The sequence below is a fragment of the Heterodontus francisci genome, chromosome 22 (genome assembly GCF_036365525.1).
Source record: "Heterodontus francisci isolate sHetFra1 chromosome 22, sHetFra1.hap1, whole genome shotgun sequence".
NCBI classification, from domain to species: Eukaryota; Metazoa; Chordata; class Chondrichthyes; order Heterodontiformes; family Heterodontidae; genus Heterodontus; species Heterodontus francisci.
In genome coordinates, this window is record NC_090392.1 from 72,206,068 (window position 1) to 72,229,862 (window position 23,795).

Below are 23,795 nucleotides of genomic sequence, written 5' to 3' on the forward strand. Positions count from 1 at the left end.
TCTTCAGCTATTTGATTAAAATTAATTTTTGATTTCTGCTGTTTAAATAAGCACAATATGCACATTAAAAATAGCATTTTTGGAGTTAGAAGTTAAAGTGGCATGGGGCTGAAAATATGATTGGCACTATAACGTTACCATTTGTTTGCGCATGGAAGGGAATATCTACATTTTATATGGATATATAAATGTTCAGAACCAAAAATACATTGATTAGATTGTATGTTTTGTTTAAAGTAGAGGTTCTTCATTGCCATGTAAAATTGGTGCAAGTTGTCAGTTTGTTGGGAAGTCATGAACTGCAATATTCACTGAAGTTCATTCCATGTTTCAGAGCAGTGTCAGCTTGCATTTATATAGTGCCTATACTGTAGAAAAAAATGTCCCAAGGCGCCTCACAGAGGCATAAGGGAAAAGGAACAGTGAACCTAAGGTGGGATGATCAACATCTGGGTCAATGAGGAGAGTTTTAAGGAGGGTCTTTAAGCAGGATTGAGAGTTGGAGGAGTATAGGGACAATGCCAGAGCATTTCTTCCTAGGCAGCTAAAGGAAACTTTAAGCTGTTATTGGGCTTAAATAGATTATAGCAATAGGGAAGGGTCTTGAAGGGATTTAAACAGAAGAATGAGAATTTCAAATTTGAGGCAGTGGGGAACTGGGATCCACTGTACATCAGTGAGGATAGGGGTAATTGGCAAGTTGGATTATGTATGGGATAGGATACAAGCAGCACACATCCGAATGAGCTGAAATTTTTAGGAAATGATGGCTGGGAGGCCATCCAGAAGAACAATGGAATAGTCGGGTCTGGAGATAACAAAGGCATAGATGAAGATTTCATCAGATCTGCTGAGACAGGGGTAAAGTCTGACAATCATATAGGGACGGATTTAGGTGATCTATGTGCCGTAAAGGATATGGGGTCAGAAGCTCAGCTTACGGTTGAAGAAAACATCAAACAGTATGGTTCAGCCCAAGACAGTGGCCTGGCAGTCAGATGGATGGAATCTGTAGACAGGGTACAGCGTTTTGGGATGGGGCTGAAGATGATGGCTTCAATCTTCCTATTGTTCAGCTGGTGGAAATTGTGGCTCGCCGAAAAATAGTTGTCTGACAATAGGTTGTAAAATAGTGTCATCACTGTACACGTGCAAGTTGATCCCATGTTTTTGGATGCGATCGCCAAGGCGTAGCACACAGAGGAAGAGGACATGTCCAAGGATAGATCGTTGGGGGACTTCAGAGGTAATCGTGGGAGGGTGGGAAGAGAAGCCATTGTTGGAGATGCTTTGGCTGTGATTGAACATGTAGGAATGGAACCAAGTGATGGTAGTTCCAATGGGTCTCAGTGGAGGAGAGCTATTGGAGGAGGATGGTGTGATTGACTGTGTCAAAGGCTATAGCGATATTGAGCAATGATAATGGACCATGGTCAGATGTTCTCTGGTAACTTGGTTATGATCCTTTTAGTGCTGGAGCAAGGATGGAAACTTGATTGGAAAGATTCACATAAGGAGTTGCAGGAAGGATGGGGACAGGTTTGGGATGTGGCATGTTCAAGCAAATTGGAGATGGGATTGTAGCTTGCAAGCACTGAGCGATCCTGTGGGATTTTAAGGAGTGGGGTGATGGTGGCAGATTTGAAAGGCAGGGGGAGAGTACCTGAAGACAGAGCACTATTTACAATGTTACCTAGCATGGCGACCAGGAAGGGAAATGATGAGCCGATTACTGGGAATGAGAATGCGATAGAGAGGGCCATGGGGCTCATGGACAAGATGAACTCTGAGAGAGGATGATAGGAAGAAAACTAGAGAAAGATATAGTTTTAGGGATATAGTGAAGAGGAATCTTGGAGTGAGTTTGCCTTTCTGGGCAAGGGGGATGCAGCAGAGGCAATTGAACAGATAATCTTAGTGACACAAAAGTCCATGAGCTCTCACAACACGTGGAGGTGAGGGCAGAGGGAGACATGAGAGGGAGTTAAGAAGAAGTGGAGAAAAGAAATTAGGTGCTAACTTTGCGTTTGTGGATGCTTCAGTCGATGCGAGTGGTTTTAGCAGAGAGCAGGGTCTGATTGTATTTGATGTGGTCCAGGCAGATCTGATGGATGGATAGCTAAACTAGTTGTGCGGCAGATACATTCAAGTTGGTGTCCCTTGGACTTGAGGGAATGAAGATGGGGGTCATTCCAAGTTAAATGACCACGATGGGAGAAAATTGGAGTTTTACCGAGGTCAAGGGTATCAAAGGCTGAAGTGAGAGTGATGAAGAAAATTGACAATTGGAGAAGTACTGTAGTAAATGGAGTGCCAAAGGCTAGACAGTTGGGAGTTTAAAAGTGCAGTTGTAAGTGATTGGGGAAGGCTTTTGCCAGTGGAGAACGGAGAGGAAGTAGGGTTGGAAGGGGGTAGAGGCACGTGAATCATGTGGGATACGAAGAAGTGATCAGAGATGGCCTTGTCTGTGAATGAAATGATGAGAATAGATAGGCCGTGTAAGTTGGCATGATTAAAGGGATGTCTGTGGAAATGGGTAGGAAAGTTTTTTGGAGGAGCAGTTAAGGGATGACTGGAGGGTAGTGAAATCAATGGAGAGAGTTGAGATGGAGATTCAAATCATTGATGAAGAATTGTTCAGTGCAGAAGTTGAGGAAAGGAGGGAGGCTATCTCAATGAGAAACCCAGGGTGTAGCTTGGGGGCAAAGAAGAGAATGACACACACAATCCTAGTTCTCCCGAGTGGAGGAAAAACAGCCCTTTTTAGTTCAGATGTCACGTACCCCCCATGAAATAATGAAACATTAACACTCTCAGTCATTGGTGGCCTTGCTTTACAGATTGTCAGCCTCAGTGGGATCTGACTTTTTCAGTGGTTACGTACATCAGTTCTGATCCATTTGTACATTTATACAAAATAAATTGTACTTACGTCAACTAGGTCTGTCTCATTAGCAGAGCAGCAGCCTGTGGCATATAATACCCTTTCTGGATTTATTTTACAGATTTAACGTTTCACATTGAAGTGAAACATTTCGTTCTCTTGACCAGACTAATGTCATGAGATCTTTTTGCATCACATTTGGAATTTAGTTCAAATAAGCATAGGAAGATTAGGAACTGGAGTAGGCCATTCAACTTAGCCCCAGGCCTGCTTGCCATTCAGTTAGATCAGGGCTGATATTTCCCACTTTGCTCCAAATCTCTTGATACCATTACCTAGCAAAAATCCATCTATGTCAGTCCTGAAAGACCCAATTGTCCCTGCATTCACAGACTTTTGAGAGTTCCAAATTTCTACTACTCTTAGTGTGATAAAAATGCTTCCTGATCCTGCTTCTGAAAAGCCTAGCTCTAATTTTAAGAATATTTTCCCCTGTCTTTGTTTCTTCTACTGGAGAAAATCGTTTCTTTGTATCTACCCCATCAAATCTTTTTAACATTTTAAACACCTCGAGCAATTCACCCATGAATTTCTGTAGTCGAGAATACAAATTTATACGAACTCTCTTCATAATTTAACCCTCTAAGCCCTGGTATCACTCTGATGAATCTGCTCTGCACCCCCACCAAGGCTAATATATCCTTCCTGAGGTGAGGTCCCCTAAAGTGAGTGCAGTACTCCAGATGAGATCTAACTAAGGCTTTGTACAACTGAAGCATAACTTCCTCCCTTTTATGTGTTCCGGCTTCCTTGAGATAAAGGTCAAAATTCCATTTGCCTTTTTGATGATTTTTGTACCTATCTACTGGCTCATACTGATTTTTATATTTAGACTTGCATTCTTGAAATACATTGCCTTTACAACTTGAGCAGTTTTGTGTCAGGGTATTTCTATTGACTCAAAGTTAACTTGACTAGCTTTGTCAACGCGGTGGCTATAAGAGCAGGACAGGGGCTGATGAGTGGCTCACCTCCTGACCTCTGAAAGCTTCTCTACCATCTGAAAGGCTCAAATCAGGAGTGTGATGAAATACTCACCACTTGTCTGGATGGGTGCAGCTGCCACAACACTCTAAGTTTGATATCATTCAGGACAGAGCAGTTTACGTGATTGGTACGCTTGCCACTGGACTCGACATCCACCACTGACTCATTGTGGCTGCAGTGTGTACAAACCACAGGATATAAAGCAGTCACTTACCAAAGCTACTTCAACAACACCTCTGTTCTCTGTGACCTGACCATCATCTCTAAGTCGCACGTCATCCTGACTTGGACATATATCGCTGTTTCTTCATTGTTGCTGGGTAAGAATTCTGGAATTCCCTACCTAACGCTATTATGGGAGCATCATCAGCGGTTCAAGGAGAAATCCCACCACCTCCTCAAGGCAACTACAGATGGGCAATAAATGCAGCCATGCCTGAGTCATCAACGTTTGAAAGACTAACATTATCTTGCATATGGAATTGACAAGGATATTCTTTAAACTTTAACACTGCCTAGTAGAACATTAAGTGATATGTTTGGCACCAGTGTAGCCTTTTTAGTTGAAAGTACATACTATTCTCTGAGAATGCGCACTATTCTTTGTAGGTGGCCAATTCCTCTGGTTGCTGCAAATGTTGCTCTTGAAAAGCTATCAGGAAGTATGAGAGTCCAGCCTGGCAAAAGGAGACTATTCAGTTTTTCCTTCCTAGCCTGAATAGAGCAGTCTGAACTCTGGTGTCTCACTGTGTAGCAGTCCAATAATCTGAATAGAACATTGAACCTGTATACCACCAGTCTCTTGTACAGAACACTGATACTGCAGTGTTCACTTTAGCACCAACACTGCTGTAAGTCTTGAGCGTGAATTTTGTTTCTGAAATATGTTACTATTTGTAATGATTTGCTTCCCAACAAAACCTTACCATGGCAGAGGTTTTTTTCCATCGCCTCACCATTAATTTTGCTTTGTGTTGGTTGGAACAAAAGTAGCTATACAGGAAGATGCGAAGGAATCTGAGAGTTCATATATGCTGTCGGCTCAGGGAGCTGACATAATGGTGGCAGGGTGTGGATTGGAGGATTATGAAGAGGAAAATAGCTTTAAAATTATCATTTTGGCCTTGATAAATTTCCATGAAATACTTGAAATTTATATATGTATTTATAAATGTGTTTTTTTCCCGTTTAGTATCATCAAAGTGACTATTTTAATTTGCCAAAAATTGTGACTTATCAGTTATTAAGCCTGCCCTTTATTTCATGTTTCATTCTCCTCTCTTTCCCTCAACCTTTAAAAACTACAGATCACCTTGTAGCCCATGGACGAATGGCAGAGAAAGAAGCGCGAAAGAAATTCAAACAGATTGTTGCAGCGGTCCATTTTTGCCACTGTCGAAACATTGTACATCGAGACCTGAAAGCTGAAAATCTGCTCCTAGATGCTAACCTTAACATAAAGATTGCAGGTATGTAGATGTTAATCTGCCAGGGTTTTTAAATTACTACATTTTATAAAAATTAGTTTAGCTTTGCATGGTTTGAAGGAAAGGAGAGAAAATGATATGGATAGAAAGGAATATAGTGTTGAATAAATTGTAGTCAACCTAGAATAAGGATGTCCTATTTCACTGTTAACTGCGACTTACTATGTTTGTGCCATCTGTTTTTCTTCTTGAATGTAGGATATCAACATTGCTTTTCAGCACCATTCTTTGGTGCCATAGAATGAAGAGATGCTGATTTGATATCCTGCTCTTTGAGGTGCCTGGCTTTTGCCTGGTACTTGCACATAGAGAGGGAAAATTGGAGGTAAATCCTCACAAAAGGAAGTGGGAAATGTATTTCTTCTTTCTTAAAATAGGAATATCATCAATGGAGGGCAAGAACAGGCAACTATCAGACCATCCAGATCATTCCTCTAGTACTTCACGTACTGCATGCATCTGCATTTGGAATTCCCTTACTATCTTTTTGTCTACTGAAAATCCTTTAGCATCGTAGGATATAGGCCCGCTAGCTCAATCTTCAGACCTTTTTTAGTCTATCTTTAGATTACTGACTTTGCAATGCTTTAGGGTATTTGATATGCTATAAATACCAGAAAACAAATTATCCTCCTTATGTAATAGTGGTTAAATTTTGACTGTATTTTCAATTCATCACAACTTTACATAGAACTACATAGAATGTTCAGCACAGAAACAGGCCATTCGACTTAACTGGTCTAAGTCAGTGTTTATACTTCAGTCAGTATACTTACTGGTCTATAGAAGAACAGTCTGATGTATAAAATAAGATCTTCCAGCATTTCACTTACTTGAGAAAAAATTGTTTGATACTCCAATATGCCATCACTTGTGAACTATTACTGTCAAAAAATTGAGTTCTATTGGAATCATTTTATATTAAAAAATATTTTTCTTTTTTCTTCTTTTGGGCCTCCTTATCTCAATTGTATAAAAATTCAAGAGCCTTTCAGACATCCACCAAATTCACCAAATCGAATTCTTTTCTCCAAATCATTTTGATTTTGTTTTTTTTAACATTGCTCTAGCAATGATGTGGCATTGGCATCCACTTTAGCTTGAATTTAGTATTTACATGAAACTATTCCAATTAGGCAAATTTTGACTTTTTTAAGCTGGTGGGTGCACATTGCATAGTAGACTGCTCCACCTTTAAAGCAAACAAAATCGGGCAGTAACAGCCCTGGCCTGGAGAGGTGTGGCTCTGTTTGTTTGAACTTGGACTGGCATTTATGGTAATCATAGAGAATATTTGGCCAAAAACATTATTCCACCTGCAAAGATTTAAAGGGGCATACCCTGTGATCAGAGTACTCTACCATTTTAGAGGGATCATAGAAAGTTTACGGCACAGAAAGAGGCCATTTGGCCCAATGTGTCCGTGCTGCTCGAAAAACGATCCACCCATTCTAATCCCACCTTCCAGCATTTGGTCCATAGGAAAAGTAGTAATTTTGAGATATTTAAGAAAATTAGCATTTTTTACTACCAATATTGAGTTTCTTGAGTTACTCCCAGCAAGATTGGTTAAATGATGTCACTGATGGTTAGAATTCCCATGTACTGTGAGCAGCTCCTTTTGTGAATGGTGTGGGCCATGATTTTAAACTTGAATGCAAACCAATTCCAAGTCACTTGACCTCAGAAAATTATGCAACATTCTTTCCGTGTTGAAGTCGGATCCCTTACTCTCTCCTATGGAACTTCTTCTGGATGCATTTTATCAATAATAATATCACTGGCTTGCAGTGAGGGACTCCCTTAATTGAGGATCTCTATTTGGATGAGAACATTTTCACTAGAAGGCCAAGACAATTCTGTTCAGATTATTATTTTTCTCCATAAAATGGAGGATTCATTTGAAGTACATGGATATCTCCTTTACAGAAAAGGCACAGAGAAGCAGGAGAAAATGTGAATGTACGTAATGTGCCCCACAATTTTTCAACTTAATAGTATTAATATTTATTGGAAAAAAATGGCGCAAACTTACTATTCTAATATTTATTTTGGAATATTTATTTCCAGACCTTTTTGGCTTGAGTCATCAGTAGTTGCCTGTTTCACTCGATCCGTCACAGTGTTGACTGTTGCCCTCAACATCCACGTTGCCAACTGCAGTAATATTGGTCCCTAAGTTAATGTCTCCTTTCGAACAAATCTTGCCAAAAATTAAGAGCCTGCCAAAAAAGCTTTGAAATTTCCTGTTGTTTTTAAATTGTTTCGTATGTAAATTAACCTTCTTGTAAACAAGTATTGAGATGCATTCCACATTTGTTTACACGAGTTTTTCAGAAATAGGACAATTTAAGCATGATATACAGGGTTACAGCAGTTACTTAAAATATCCATATCTATTAAATTGTAGGACACAACATCTTTACTGTGTAAATCGAAATAAGAAACATAACAGCCATGGTCTAATTGAATGCCAGACCAGGCTCTGTGGTTGCTGAACGGCCTCTTGGTGTTTCAGTGTTCCTATTTACAAGAATTCTGATCTTGATTATTCATTCATTTATTCATTTAATTCAGTGACTAATATGTCTTTATGATGTATTTATTGCTGCAGTATTTCAGTGGTGATGCAATGAGGGAGCCCATGGTTAAACTACCCACTTACATTGCTACAGAGTGAGGGATAGTAGAGCTCTCTGAATACATATTCTACATGGAGAGTGGTTTTCCAGCCTTTGACTCAGATCTTTCTTCCCCAGTTAAGAAGTACTGGTAAAGCAATCAGCTGTTCCCAGTGAGAAACTGAAAGCATGTAATACCAAGGTTTTTTTTTCCAATAGGCTTCACACCAAAGGTAGTAAAGGGAAGCAGTCATCCCTTGAAGGTGTTCTCGTTTCCTTTAATTCTGGTCTGCGCTAGCATCGTTTTACCATCTGTTGGAACTAGTTTTGGCACAGCATCAGTGTCAAAGATTCAGTCTGGAAACAGCATATGGGTGAATAATATATGTCTGAGCACTGTCATTTTGTTGTACATTTCTGTAATATGACAGGCTTGGTGGCTGTAGCTGTTCACAGAAGTTTAAATTGCAGCCAGTACAGGTCAGTAAATGGAAAGCAACATCTTTCAAATTTGCTGTGGCTTTGCTGATGTGATGGTGGTGCATTATTGTTAGACTATAAAAGGCGAAACATTTCTGATGGTGAAAGCCATTCTCTGTGGAAGTTTGGATTAATTCTCTCATCAACAGATGGCAGCAGTCCAGTCTTGAATTACAACAAGCAATTTTTATGTTAAATATGACTGACATTATGTTGCTCCTTACCACAGCTCCCATGAATATTCATGATCAAACCTGTTATTCCTCTTCTTTCACTACGGATCTGGTATTCATGTTTCGAAACCACAGCATTGCTTTCAATTTCTCTGTTTATATTTTTGCCGTCTGACTGTCAAGTTATTAAATGATCAATGTCAGTGTTTACATGGGAATTAGATTTTAAAGAAATCTCTGTAGTACTTATATAGTTTTCTTTTGTTTTTGACCAGTACAAAAAACCCCTATAAATCCTTGAACATATTTTATGGATCATAGTTGTTGCTGTACTTGTGCTGACTGAGCAATGTGATGAGTGCAAAACATGTTTTGGCACTAACAGGAACTAGTCCAGCTGAGTTCATACTCGCAAAAACATAGTACATTTGCTCTCAAATCAGTGGTTATAAACATTTGCTTTATACCCGTGGTTTCGGGTTTCAAATCCAGTCACACATGGAATTAATTCATCAGATTTCTTAGCTGCCTGCTTTCTTAGTTGGGAAGCCTTCTTGATTTTGATATCCTGTTGAAATAAAGCAGGTACAGTTAATGCAAGTGCTTCATGAATATTTTAAGGGTAAACTGACATCCCTCTTTAGGTAGACTGAAAACAGCAGGCCACTAATCAAGCAAGAGGGAAGGTAAGTGAGTTGCTACGAAGCCTCTGCTAATGTTCTGGAGTTTACAGCAGGCTGCCATCCATATCTCTTTTACTCCTCTTTCTTTCTCCAACCCTCCCCTCACCCCAGCCTGGCTTCTACTGTTCTGTAAAACAGACCTTTTGGCTTAACGTGCAGCCAAATGTTCTAAATTCTGCAGACGGATTATGGCTGTTCTTGCCAGATCTGTTAGAACATATTGTTGATTCATAATATTTCACATACATCGGATCTTTTAAAATTATTTTTCACTGATTCCACTGATAAATTGCTTGATTTTATTTGAGTGGTGAATGTTAAAAACAGATTTGCTCCCGAATATGTGGAAAACCCCCCACAAAGTTTCCCCAATCTTCTTTGCAACAGTCAGATCTGAAAGTGTGCATGCTTTACAGTTGCAATGCCAGGACACATGTTGAACAGCTTAGATAATGATGATAGCAATGTCATTAACAAAATGGAAAGACTGTATAATGGTCATGGTACTCCATTCATCAAACAAACTGGAAAATTAAACTTTAGCATTAACTATTTGGTATTTCAGTCAGACTTTAAAAATAAATTGTGCTTCCTGATATTATGATAATGTGCTGTGTTAACATACGTTTCAGCAATCAAAATTTTGTAGCACTGCGCATTCACAAATTCTACAAATATATTTACTGCTAAAATAGCTTGGCAGTATTTTGTGGCCATGGAAACTTTCATTACTTCAGCAACTGCCAGTGAGCCCCATAAAATGGTGCTGTTGAAAATAAGAACTGAATTTTACTGATTTTTCTCCAGATTTACTCTTTTTTTTGGGCTCTAATTTTCCCCTGAATTTTCTCTTGGTTTTTGATGCTTAAAAACTAAAACTGTAATACTCAAAATTCCAGAGTGTTAAATAGAAAGAAACTTATTTTAAAAAATCCTTACAAATACACGTACTGAGAAAGCAAGATAAAATATTACATTTAAAGGGATATTGTCACTTTGGCAAAGACCCTTGATATGTTTACAGAGGGGCATGTTTGCAACAATGGAACATTTTCATAGTAGCCACGTAAATAGATTTGCAGCTCTTCTTTAGTAGGTTGCTCCTGATTGTTTTAGACCTGAGCATGCAGAACACAGTCCTATATATTAATGGTACCCTTTAAAATCAGGCTCCTTAGACAGCACCTTCCAAACCCACAACCTCTACCACCTAAAAGGACAAGGGCAGCAAATGCATGGGAACACCACCACCTGCAAGTTCCCCTCCAAGCCACGCACCATCCTGACTTGGAACTATATTGCTGTTCTTTCACTGTCGCTGGGTCAAAGTCCTGGAACTCCCTTTCTAACAGCCTTGTGGGTGTACCTATTCTACATGGACTGCAGTGGTTCAAGAAGGCAGCTTACCTTCTCAAGGGCAATTAGGGATGGGCAATAAATGCTGGCATAGCCAGCGATGCCCACATTCCACAAATGAATAAAAAAACTCCAGTGTAGAGTTGAGATCCAACTGTATTTGTGTCATCAGACCAACATGGAAGGATTATGTGTCTCCGTTCCACCTTATCTGCTCCACCAGTTCCTACCCTCCTGCTGCTCCAGCATGACTGCATTCTCTAGGAGAAAATTGGTTTGTTATCAGGAATTCTCGCTTAGTGTTGCACCCCTGTTCAGTCATTTAGAGCAGCAACTGCTAGAATTGGGAGCAGTGCTGAGGTGCAAACTTCTGTGAGCTGCACTGACGGCAGAGTGCCAGCATGCAATGGGAGGAGAGGGCATAAAAATGTGATTGGGTGTCAGAAGGAGAAGAATGCCAGCGTGAACTGATGAGTTGGGAAGAAAAGTGTCAAAGCATCAAAAAGATGTGAAGAGAGCAAGGAAGCCTTGGCTATCCAAAGCAGGCTCATTCTTGTTGCAGCCAGCTTTTCAGATGAGAGTTTCGGGTCCAGAGATAGGAAACTGAGTAGTCCATGAAGAAGTTAAGAAGGCTTCTGCATCAAAGAACCATTGCAAATAATGGAGCATTGTGCATGTTCTATTATATTTAATTGAATATTTTTAGTATTCTGTTGTCAATAGTCAGAGTCTGAAAAGTATAGGACATTCTTTCCAGATGAACAGTAAATTCTGGAAGTGAGCACTTGGCTTCTTGATAGCATTCCCACTTGAGTCAGGAGCAGCATTTCAACCCTGCTCCAGACAGTCCTGCGTGTGGAGACCGTTGCTGTTGCTCTGAATTCTGGTTCAACATTAAGCGGAATATTTTTGTCTGATGGGTGTGGTGGCCCTGCCTAATCCTCATTATATGGGCTGTGGGAGCTCTGTTTAGGAATAACCACCCTATCTATCGGCTGGTATAAAGTTGCTTATGGCCATGGAAGGAGCATTCGCATCTTAGCCGGTCAGACTGTTTATCAGCTTGTGAATTCTTCCACTACTTCACACTGTTCGTTTGAAGGTCATTATGAAGATAAACAATAACAAACAGAGTGGTAAATTCTCTAAAATTGTATTTGATGAGCACTTCTAGATTTTAAGTTCCTTGTGTATATTCAGATAACATTTAAATGCCCTTCTCAGGCTATACAAACGAATAAAACTTAAATACTTTAAAAACAAATGTAAAATAGTACAAGAGATGTTTCCAATTCGTGCAGTGTAAGTAGACATTCATTGAATTAGCAGAGGGATATGTAGAAAGGGAAACTGGGAAAGATGGCATCTAGACAATATGAAAAAAACCAGCAATAAAAATGTTGGGTATATAACAAGAACAAGTTTCAAAATTGCACTAAAACAGAAATGGCCGACCTGTAGCTTGCAAGTCACATGTTTCTGAAATGTAGTTCTATTCTCTCACGTTTAAATTACCAGTGATGCGGCTCCCCCTCTCTGCCTGGTGGAACTGGCACAAATACGATGTGCTGTAGACTGTCACTGGTAAGGCATCCTCAGAAGTTGCACGTTCTGCACTGACAGGCAGTGGTGAGAACTGGGAAATAGTGGATTTGGGAAAGGAGCAGCAGATGTGAGGTAAGTCAGTCAAGCAGGTTGGGAAGAAAGCTGTGGGAGCATGGTCCAGCAGCGAAACAAGTGCAATAAAAATGATTCCATTACTCACCTGGAAGCCCTTGAGTAGGATCTTGCTATCTGTTTAGGGCATTCTGGAAATGTAAATTATTGAGCATTCATTGTATACATCAGAGATTGCAACTTTAAATTGGCCTAAGCAAAGACCCTGAGAAACTGCGAGGCATTTAAGGTTCTTTTACCTTGGTAGATCACTTCAGCTACAGTGTGTAGTTCTTGTGCTATTGATGGCAGCATTCCTGAACCCACCCTCTGTAGTGTCAACTGTCAGCAGTGACTTTGTGTCAGATGCAATTTCTTTTTCTGGCTTGTCAGAAATGAATGGTTGCCAATTTGTAAGACTTTACAATACGCTGCCATCCCCATTTAAAATATGTAATTTGTCACTGTGCCACAAAACAAATGGGGTGTGTAGAGAGCAACAAGACTGATAATGCATTGGAGATGGGCGAGAAAGAAAGTGGTTAAGGAGGAATCGATCAAGAAAGATAAAGTGAGGATATTGCTTCAAAGCAGGACCTAGGACATAAAGTTATATTGGAGCAAAGATATCTGAAAGAATTTATTTACTAAGGAATGTGTAACTAGACCAAAATATTTGGCAAATTCTGAAATTACATGGATAGTGCATTGATAGGGTAAGGGCTGGATTCTAGTGGGCTGAATGGCCATATCTCATCTTTGATATTTGTTCTCCTCAAACTCCTAAGGTATAGATACTGATGCTTACTGACTTAACTTTGGGAAGGAGAACTGTCGTAGAATATTGCAGAAACAGCAGTTAAAAATTTTTGACCACTGTTTTGTCAAAAAGCTGTTTTTCTATTTAAATTCTTATGTAGGCAAAATAGCATGGCTTTGCTATATCTTGCTATACTGTGCCAAAATGTAACTTTTCTAAGAGCAACATAATAACATAATTGTATTAGGTGGTTCCAAATTTTCATGGATAAAATTTAACTAAGATTTGATTCTGTGTTCCTATAACAATAATATTTTATTTTAAATGTAGCTACACATCTGCAAAAATACCTCATTGTCTGTTTTTTATAGTAATAGACTTCCACTGTGCTGTAAGCATACAGTCACCTGCTAATCATTGCTCTGTAACTGCAGGCTTTGAGCATATTTCTAAGTGTAAAATTGCACCATATAATAAATGGAATCAGCAATGGGATGCGGCTTGCAATATGTTATACTGATGGGCATACCTCAGTGTTTACAGTGTACATCGTAAACAATTTGTCATTGTGCGTGAAATTATTTTGGGAAACCTCACTTGATTTCATGGCCATGCATCCAGCACACGATTGCCTTTTGGTTGTAATTGTGTATTGTTAAAATTCGTGCAGATCATGCTCATGAGGACATGTAACCACAATTTTAATGCAATATATAATGCGGCCAGGTGAGAGAACTCCAAATAACTTGCATTGTTGGGGTACTGAATAGAGAGGTATCTAACATGCACAGTGCACTAATGCTACTAAAATTGAGAATACAGTATTCAGAAAATGGTGTTCTTCACCATTAGTATCCTCCCACACCTTGATGGGTGCCAGTTTTTTCCTAGTGTCCCAAGTCCTGAAAATCTAAAACCATTTGATTGATGGACAAGGATCTATCCTTGGCCCTCTCCTGTTTCTCATCTACATGGTGCCCCTCGGTGCCATTATCCAAAACTTTAACCTTATCCCATTGCTGATTCAATTTATTATATGGTACAGTTTCATACTTAGAAATATGCTCAAAACTTGCAGTTACAGAACAATGATTAGCGGGTGACTGTATGCTTACTACTATAAAAAAGACATTTTATATTTTTTGAAGATGTTTCGCTACATTGAAAAGAAAACATTATTGTTCAATGTCAGGTTCCACATGTGCATTGATGATACCCAGCTCTAATTCACCACCACCTCTCTCAACCCCTTCACTGTCTCTGATTTGTCACGTTGCTTGTCTAACATCCAGTATTGGATGAGAAGAAATTTCCTCCAACTCAGTATTGACAAGACTGAAACCATTATCTTCGTCCCTGCCACAAGCTCTGTTCCCTAGCCACTGACTGAGCTGAACCAGAACGTTTGTAACCTTGGCATCCTATTTGAATCTGAGATGAACTTCTAGCCCCATTTCTTCTCCATTACCAGGATTGCCTACTTCTACCTTCTTATCGCCAGTCTCTGCCCCTGTCTCAACTCATCTGCTGTTGAAGCCCTCATGCAACTATTCTCTTGCTAATAGTCATTTGGTAATACAGAACTTGAGAATTACCTATATAGGGCATAAGTCCCAAAGACTGGCAGATCAAACAACATGTCCCTTCCGCTGTTCACAATGGGCAAAGTACAAGCTGTACCCACCCAGCCTGTGCTTGCAAAACGCAAAACACAGTGTCCAACATTAGATATGATTCCGCGATTGGACAGCATTTGCTAAGTAATCCGCAGTATGCTAAGAATTACGCTGACAACCAATTTAAGATTGTCGGTAGGGCTCGCAGTGTGGCGCATTTGCGTGTTTTGGAAGCTACATTTATTAATACACAGGGCCCTGTTCTTTGAAGACAGAAAGAACATATACACACATTGTGCCTGTTTCGGCTAAACAAAATAAGTGATAGCCATTCGCTGGTTCATTCCTCAGGGCAATGCCTTGACCAATCACAGTCGAGCTGCCTGGTTTAAATTTCAAACAAAGCTTGGCAGTTAACTGTCAGTCGCCGTAAACTGGTGCACTCTCCATGGCAATGCCTGTACCAGTCAGAGTTCACTTGACAACCAATCAGCACTCTCTTCTCATGCAATATAAGTTGTTCTTCCTTACATTGGTTATTCTTGCATATTGCCCTGATGAGTGCAAGATGAAAAGCTTCAACAACATTTCTCTATTTTCAGCAGTTCTCATATTCTCTTGCTTTTCTGTCCAGCCTCTCACTTTACACCCTCCATAAACTTGAGCTCATCCAAAACACCGCTGCCTGTATCCTAACTTAATCATAGTCATAGAGTTATACAGCAGAGAAACAGTCCCTACAGCCCATCATGTCCATGCTGGCCATCAAGCACCTAACTATTCTAATCCCATTTTCCAGCACTTGGCCCATAGCCTTGTATGCTATGGTGTTTCAAGTGCTTATCTAAATACTTCTTAAATGTTGTGAGGGTTCCTGCCTCTATCACGCCTTCAGGCAGTGTGTTCTAGATTCCAACCAGACTCTGGGTGAATTTTTTTCCCCCTCAAATCCCCTCTAAACCTCCTGCCCCTTACCTTACATCTATGCCCCCTGGTTGTTGACACCTCTTCTAAGGGAAAGATTTTCTTCCTATCTACCCTATCAATGCCCATCATGATTTTGTATTCCTCATTCATGTCCCCCCTCAGCCTTCTCTGCTCTAAGGAAAACAAGCCTAGCCTATCCAGTCTCTCTTCATAGCTGAAATGCTGCAGCCCAGGCAGCATCCTGGTCAATCTCCTCTCCAGTGCAATCACATCCTTCCTATGGTGTGCCGACCAGAACTGTACACAGTACTCCAGCTGTGGCCTGACTAGCGTTTTATACAACTCCACCCTAACCTCCCTGCTGTTTTATTCTATGCCTCGGCTAATAAAGGCAAGTATCCCATATGTCTTCCTAACCACCTGTGTTACTGCCTTCAGTGATCGATGGACAAGTACACCAAGGTCCCTCTGACCCTCTGTACTTCTTAGGGTCCTACCACCCATTGTATGTTCCCTTGCCTTGTTAGTCCTCTAAAAATGCAACAACTCACACTTCTGTGGATTACATTCCATTTGCCACTGCTCTGCCCATCTTACCAGCCCATCTGTATTGTCCTGTAATCTAAGGCTTTCCTCCTCACTATTTACGACACCACCAATTTTCGTGTCATCTGCAAACTTACTGATCACACCTCCTATATTCACGTCTAAATCGTTAATGTACACTACAAACAGCAAGGGTCCTAGCACCGATCCCTGCGGTACACCACTGGTCACAGGCTTCCAATCGCAAAAACAACCCTCGACCATCACCCTCTACTTCTTGCCACTAAGCCAATTTTGGATCCAATTTGCTAAATTGCCCTGGATCCCATGGACTGTTACCTTATTAACTAATCTCCCATGGGGGACCTTATCAAAAGCTTACTGAAGTCCATGTAGACTACATCAACTGCTTTACCCTCCTCTACACATCTAGTCACCTCCTAGTTAGACATGATCTCCCCCTGACAAAGCCACATTGACTATCCTTGATTAATCCCTGCCTCTCCAAGTGGAGATTAATCCTGTTCCTCAGAATTTTTTCCATTAGTTTCCCTACCATTGATAGACTCACCGGCCTGTATTTACCTGATTTATCCCTGCTACCCTTCTTGAATAATGGTACCACATTCGCTGTCCTCTAGTTCTCTGGCACCTCTCCTGTGGCCAGAGAGGATTGGAAAATTTGTGTCAGAGCCCCTGCCATCACCTCCCTTGCCTCACATAACAGCCTGGGATACATCTCACCAAGTTATGTTCAATCTTCAACCCTGTGCTCACTGACTGGCATTGGCTCTTGGGCTGACAATGCTTCGATTTTAAAATTCTCACCCTTGTTTTCAAATCCTTCCATGGTCTTGCCCCTCCCTATCTCTGTAGCCTTCTCCAGCCCTACAACCCTCTGAGATCCATGTGCTTCTCCAGTTCTGACTGCTTGTGCATCCTCAGTTTTCATCACTCCACCATTGGTGGCTGTGATTTCAGCTGCCTTCACCCTAAGCTCCAGAATTCCTTCCATAAACCTCCCCGCCTCTCTTACCTCTCGTTTTTAAGACGCTTCTTAAAACCTACCTTTTGACCAAACTTTTGGTTAAAGAGTTAGGCAAGAAGGGTTAAAAGTAGCACAATTTAGAACTGTATATTTTTGTTAACTGCAGATGCTACAATTTGCAAATATATTTGCACTTGTCAAGGCTATATAAAAGCATCTGCTCTGATAAACAGTAATTGTAAAAGACTAATTCTAAAAATTGGTAATCTGTAGTCAAAACAAATATCCAAACCAAAATATACAGATATAGTGGCACCCATTTATAATGAAATCATGCTCATAATCAAAAAAATTCAATATATCTGGATGTTTGAGCATTGCTGGCAGGCAGCTTCCAATAAAGAAAGCAGTAAGTTCAGATTGAAGCATTTTGCGATACCATCTCTTGTTAGTGAAGCCAATCATTTATGCTAGATGAAGGAAAATACTGTTAAAAGTAACATGGCTGGCTGTGTCCTGTATTTCCTTTCGGGCTTTTGCTTTAATGTTAAACTTGAATCAATCTTTGTGCGTATAAATCCAACTGAAAACGACCCAAGCCTTTTCCTAGGGATTGTGTAAAGTTACTGCCTTCATTTACTACTTTGTAGGAAACACAATGGAAAGAATTATCGTACACAAAAGTGGGTGGATTGGTTTTGGGATCCCCACACCTGGTCCTGCGTCAGTACTCCCCATTCAATTGGAAGTCAAGCCTGTCAATAAAGTAATCTGGGAAATTCCTCTTCTACCCCCTCAATTGACCTCCCATCAACAATTAAAACTAGTCCAGGAAACCACAAAGACCATGTATATGCCAGCTAGTATTTTTCCTGCCTGGGTCAGCATTCACCACCCGAGCTGGTGACTTTTTCTGTAGGTCTAACCATTGTCGGGGGAAAGAAAAGCCGTCTCACATCTAAGCTAGCCCTACCCTTGCATAGTTTATATGCATGGCCTCTGAGCTTCCCAACTCTAGTTGAGATAGCCTCTCAAAGGAAACACATACCCTTTTTTAAAAAAAAATTGTATATCGCTATAAAATCACCCCAACATTTATGCGTTTGTCAAAGGGATATACCCAGTCTTTAAAAGCTTTCTGAATACCTAAGGTCTTTTAAGCTGGCGGGGCTGTGGTATGGGGAGTTGTGGGACAGAGTCAGCCTCATGCTTCTTTGGACTTTTTCCAAAGATTCTATGTCTCCCATCATGTGATGCAGTATTTCAAATGCAGTCTAACCAGGGCCTTATACAAGGACAAAATGCTGTGCTCTGTTTTATATTGAATAGTTCTATCGATGCAACCTGATCCCCTATTTGCTTTGGCTGTGGATTTTCAGCATTGGTCATGGACCTATGGGGAGTTATAAAGAATAATGCCAGGATCCCTACCTTTCTCAACTGATTTTTAATTCCTTTTCGTACTTGTATGTACTCTAGGTATTGGCTCTGCATTTTACACTACGTTTATCTAGATATCTGCCAGAGTTTGGCCCATTCCTCCAGCACATTTTAAAAAATTTGTTCATGGGATGTGGGTGTCACTGGCTAAGCCAGAATTTATTGCCCATCCCTAATTGCCCTTGAGAAGGTAGTGATGAGCTGCCTTCTTGAGCCGCTGCAGTCCATGTGGGGTAGGTACACCCACAGTGCTATTAGGAAGGGAGTTCCAGGATTTTGACCCAGCGACAGTGAAGGAAAGGGCGATATAGTTCCAAGTCAGGATGGTGTGTGGCTTGGAGGGGAACTTGCAGATGGTGGTGTTCCCATGCATCTGCTGTCTTTGTCCTTCTAGGTGGTAGAGGCCGTGGGTTTGGAAGATGCTGTCCACGGAGCCTTGGTGTGTTGCTGCAGTGCACCTTGTAGATGGTACACACTGTGCACCGGTGGTGGAGGTAGTGAATGTTTGTGAATGGAGTGCCAATCAAGTGGGCTGCTTTATCCTAGATGGCGTTGAGCTTCTTGAGAGTGTTGTTGGAGCTGCACTCATCCAAGCAAGTGGAGAATATTCCATCACACTCTTGACTTGTGCCTTGTAGATGGTGGGACAGGCTTTGGGGAGTCAGGAGATGAGTTACTTGCCGCAGGGATTCCTAGCTTCTGACCTGCTGTTGCAGCCATGGTATTTATATGGCTACTCCAATTCAGTTTCTGGTCAATGGTAACCCCCAGGATGTTGACAGTGGGGGATTCAGCGATCGTAACGCCATTGAATGTCAAGGGGAGATGATTAGATTCTCTCTTGTTGGAGATGGTCATTGTCTGGCACTTGTGTGGCATGAATGATATTTGTCACTTATCAGGCCATGCCTGGATATTGTCCAGGTCTTGCTGCATTTCTACATGGACTGCTTCAGTATCTGAGGAGTTGCGAATGGTGCTGCACATTGTGCAATCATCAGCAAACATGCCCATTTCTGATCTTATGATTAAAGGAAGGTCATTGGTGAAGCGGCTTAAGATGGTTGGGACTAGGACACTATCCTGAGCAACACGTGCAGTGATGATGATTTACCTCCAACATCCTTCTTTCTTTGCGCTAGGTATGACTCCAACCAGCGGAGAGTTTTCCCCTTGATTCCCATTGACTCCAGTTTTGCTACGGCTGCTTGATGCCATACTCGGTCAAATGCTGCCTTGATGTCAAGGGCAGTCACTCTCACCTCACCTCTTGAGCTCAGCTCTTTTGTCCATGTTTGAACCAAAGCTGTAATGAGGTCAGGAGCTGAGTGGCCCTGGCGGAATCCAAACTGAGTGCCGCTAAGCAGGTGCAGCTTGAACTTAATGTCGACACCTTCCATCACCTTCCATCAAGAGTAGACTGATGAGGCGGTAATTGGCCAGGTTGGACTTGTCCTGCTTTTTGTGTACAGGACATACCTGGGCAATTTTCCACATTGCCGGGTAGATGTCAGTGTTGTAGCTGTACTGGAATAGCTTGGCTAGGGGCGCGGCTTGTTCTGGAGCACAGGTCTTCAGTACTATTGCTGGAATGTTGTCAGGGCTCATAGCCATTGCAGTATCCAGTGCCTTCAGTCGTTTCCTGATATCACGCGGCGTGAATCGAATTGGCTGAAGACTAGCAGCTGTGATGCTGGGGACTTTAGGAGGAGGCTGAGATAGATCATTCACCTGGCACTTCTGGCTGAAGATTGTTGCAAATGTTTCAGCCTTATCTTTTGCACTGATGTGCTGGGCTCCCCCACCTCCCCCGTGCCCCACCCCATCATTGAGGATGGGGATATTTGTGGAGCCACCTCCTCCAGTTAGTTGCTTAATTGTCCACCACCATTCACAACTGGATGTGGTAGGACTGCAGAGCTTAAATCTAATCTGTTGGTTATGGGATCGCTTACTCTATCTCATGTTACTTACGCTGTTTGGCACGCAAGTAGTCTTGTGTTGCAGCTTCACCAGGCTGACGCCTCATTTTGAGGTATGCCTGGTGCTGCTCCTGTCATGCCCTCCTGCACGCTTCATTGAACCAGGCTTGAAGGTAGTTGTAGAGTGGGGGATATGCCGGGTTGTGAAATTACAGATTATGGTTAATTACAATTCTGCTGCTGCTGATGGCCCACAGCACCTCATGAATGCCCAGTTTTGCATTGCTAGATCTGTTCAAAATCTATCCCATTTACCATGGTGGTAATGCCACGCAACACGATGGAGGGTATCCTCAATGTGAAGATGGGACTTTTTCTCCACCAGGACTGTGCGGTGGTCACTCCTACCAATACTGTCATTGACGGATGCATCTGCGGCAGGCATATTGTTGAGGATGAGGTCAAGTATATTTTTCCCTTTTGTTGGTTCCCTCACCACCTGCCGCAGACCCAGTCTAGCAGCTATGTCCTTTAGGACTCGGCCAGCTCAGTCAGTAGTGGTGCTACCGAGCCACTGTTAGTGATGGACATTGAAGTCCCCCACCCAGAGTACATTCTGCGTCCTTGCCACCCTTGGTGCTTCCTCCAAGTGCTGTTCAACATGGAGGAGTACTGATTCATCAGCTGAGGGAGGAGGGCAGTAGTTGGTAATCAGGACGTTTCCTTGCCCATGTTTGGCCTGCTGCCATGATACTTCTTGAGGTCTGGAGTCGATGTTGAGGACTCCCAGGGCAACTCCCTCCCGACTGTATACCACTATGCCGCCACCTCTGTTGGATTTGTCCTTCCGATGGGACAGGACATAGCCGGGGATGGTGATGGCGGTGGCTGTATCTGGGACATTGTAAGGTATGATTAGGTGAGTATGACTAGATCCACTTGCATAAGTTGTTTCTCCTGCAAAACTTTGACACTTGCACAAATTTTAGTGCCGTCTGTGAACTAATGTACCATTCCCCTGACGCCTACATTTAGGTCTTTTATAAAAATTGTAAAAACCAATGGCCCCAAGATTGATCCTAAGGGATCCGACCAGTAACCGGCCTCCAAGCAGATCCCTAACCATTAAACCAAAACTTTCTGCCTATGGGAATATTCCCAGCAATACCACAAGATTCTGTTGTTACAACCAGGTGAGGAAGGGGTCTCAGGCTCCCCGTTTGCCCCATCTCTGGTTTGATTGCAACAGGGTTTATTCTTTTAACACAGTGATTTAACTTACCATCTAAGTGAACTCTTTCTCACTGTTCTTCGAATTATAATTGTAATTGAGCCAATCAGAAAGGATTTCTTGAGTTTAAACAAGAAAGAAGTATGTTTATTTACCTTATCACTCTAAACCAGTTAAAATTACTAAAATACGCGATGCATCCACGCTCACATTCATACGAGAGTCACACACACACACTCATGCAAACAAATACATACAGAGGGGGAAAAGAGTTAAGAGGTTGACGTAATGTCCGTAATAAATGGATTTCAAATACTGAGGTTCCGTATCCTTAGTTGAAGTTGAAGTCTTGAAGCTCTCGCTGGGGTCATGTGCACAATTTGGGCTTGCTTCCCTGATTCCCGAAGGCCGAAGAGAGACTTTATCCATCCTTCTTGTTGATGATTGTGAGGAGCTGTAGATTTGAGGTTTAACTGCAGCCAAGGCCTTCCTGGGACTTTGCTGGAGAGGAGGAGAGAGAGAGAGAGAGGGAGGTGCTTCTTGGAGTTCAATTACTGTCTTTTTTCCTTCTGAGGCACAATTCACTAACTCAGAGTTACACAGGCAGGTATGTCATGTGACCATCTCTGTGTTTGAAAACAGAAGTTTCTGGAAGGTTTTTGAAATTCGAAGTTCTTCAGACATACTTGGTGGGGAGCAGGGGTTGGCCTTTCAAAGTCAAAGGGTGTTGATGGCTTTTGACCACCACTATTGACAAAAACCATTCTAGGTAATTGAATCAGAGCACACCCCTATTGCTCTGGCTAGACTGAGTAATTACCTATGTCCCTGGTTGGTCTTGGGCTTCTCGTATGCAAATTGTGCATGGCCATCTTTAGCTGTTCTGCTTTTAAAAAGTTATTTCTAACAATGTTCAGTAAAAAGTTCTCAAGCAAAGTTTTATATGACAAAATTAATATTTTTCCATTTGGCATGTGGGTTTTCTGTCACACTGTCTTGTAGATTAACTTATCATGGTGTACCTCAACTGGGATGCCCTCATCTACTAACCTTGCAACGTGGATGGTATGTAACAGGTAAAACTGGAAAATTACTTCAAATTGGGAAAGTAGGACCAAATGCCCTCAGTTCAACTAGTAAAACACAAATTTTAGACTGATCATATGAAGTTCTTCTTCACACTAAGAGTGATTAATATATGTAATGGACTCCCAGATAGACTAGTGGAGTTGAAAATTCTGGCATCGTTTAAAAAACAATATGAGGGTTATTCCAGATGGATGAATTAAGATGTCATGAATGGTCTTCCTCCATTGTAATTATCTTGTGATCACGTGATATAGGCTGATTTGGGGGATAATGGCCATTTGGACAAGATACCAATGAGTGGTCAGGACCTCTGGAAACTTAGAACAATAGTAAGGGTAAATGAGGAGAAGAAATACATACTTAGTACAAAGTGAGAGGGGGAAAGAAGATGCCCTTGGTGCAAAACTTGCATGTTGAAATAATTTGAAACATGCAATTTAGCTAACAGAACATTTTCGTGCACAGCAGTTCAAAGATTTGTAGCTATAAATCGTGAAGATTAAACATTTTCCAGCTATTTAAAGAGAACTAAAATTGACTGCAATTTCTGGAATATACAGTTTGATATTTTGTGCATGTTTCAAATTGAACCTTAATAAGTTAGCCTACATAGGGTTAACTTACAATTGTGACTTGATTCGTTCCACAAAATGGTATGCTTAACTGAGTATAATCAAGAAGAGTATGTACTTCAGGAGCTATACATGATGCAGAAGAAGGCTGTTTCTGGTTAGGTTTGTAAAAGGGATAGTGTGTAATTTGGGAAAGTGTCCACTCAGCACATACTTGCAGCATTAAGTGAAAATTACAACCTCTCAATTGTCATTCTAAAATTTGTAATCCTTCGATGTTAGTGTTTTTTTTTTACAGCTCTGCCTTGTCACATTCA

The 23,795-nt window shown here is 41.3% G+C and overlaps 1 protein-coding gene across 5 annotated transcripts in view; it reads left to right on the forward strand.

The window, feature by feature from the left end:
* The window catches only part of sik3 (SIK family kinase 3), a 352,669-nt gene that overhangs the window by 194,676 nt on the left and 134,198 nt on the right, over positions 1-23,795 (forward strand). For all 5 annotated transcript variants that reach the window (XM_068054009.1, XM_068054011.1, XM_068054010.1 and 2 more), the window contains one exon: positions 5,239-5,400. In XM_068054009.1, the coding sequence (XP_067910110.1) occupies positions 5,239-5,400 (162 nt within the window). The remainder of the gene's footprint in view (positions 1-5,238; positions 5,401-23,795) is intronic.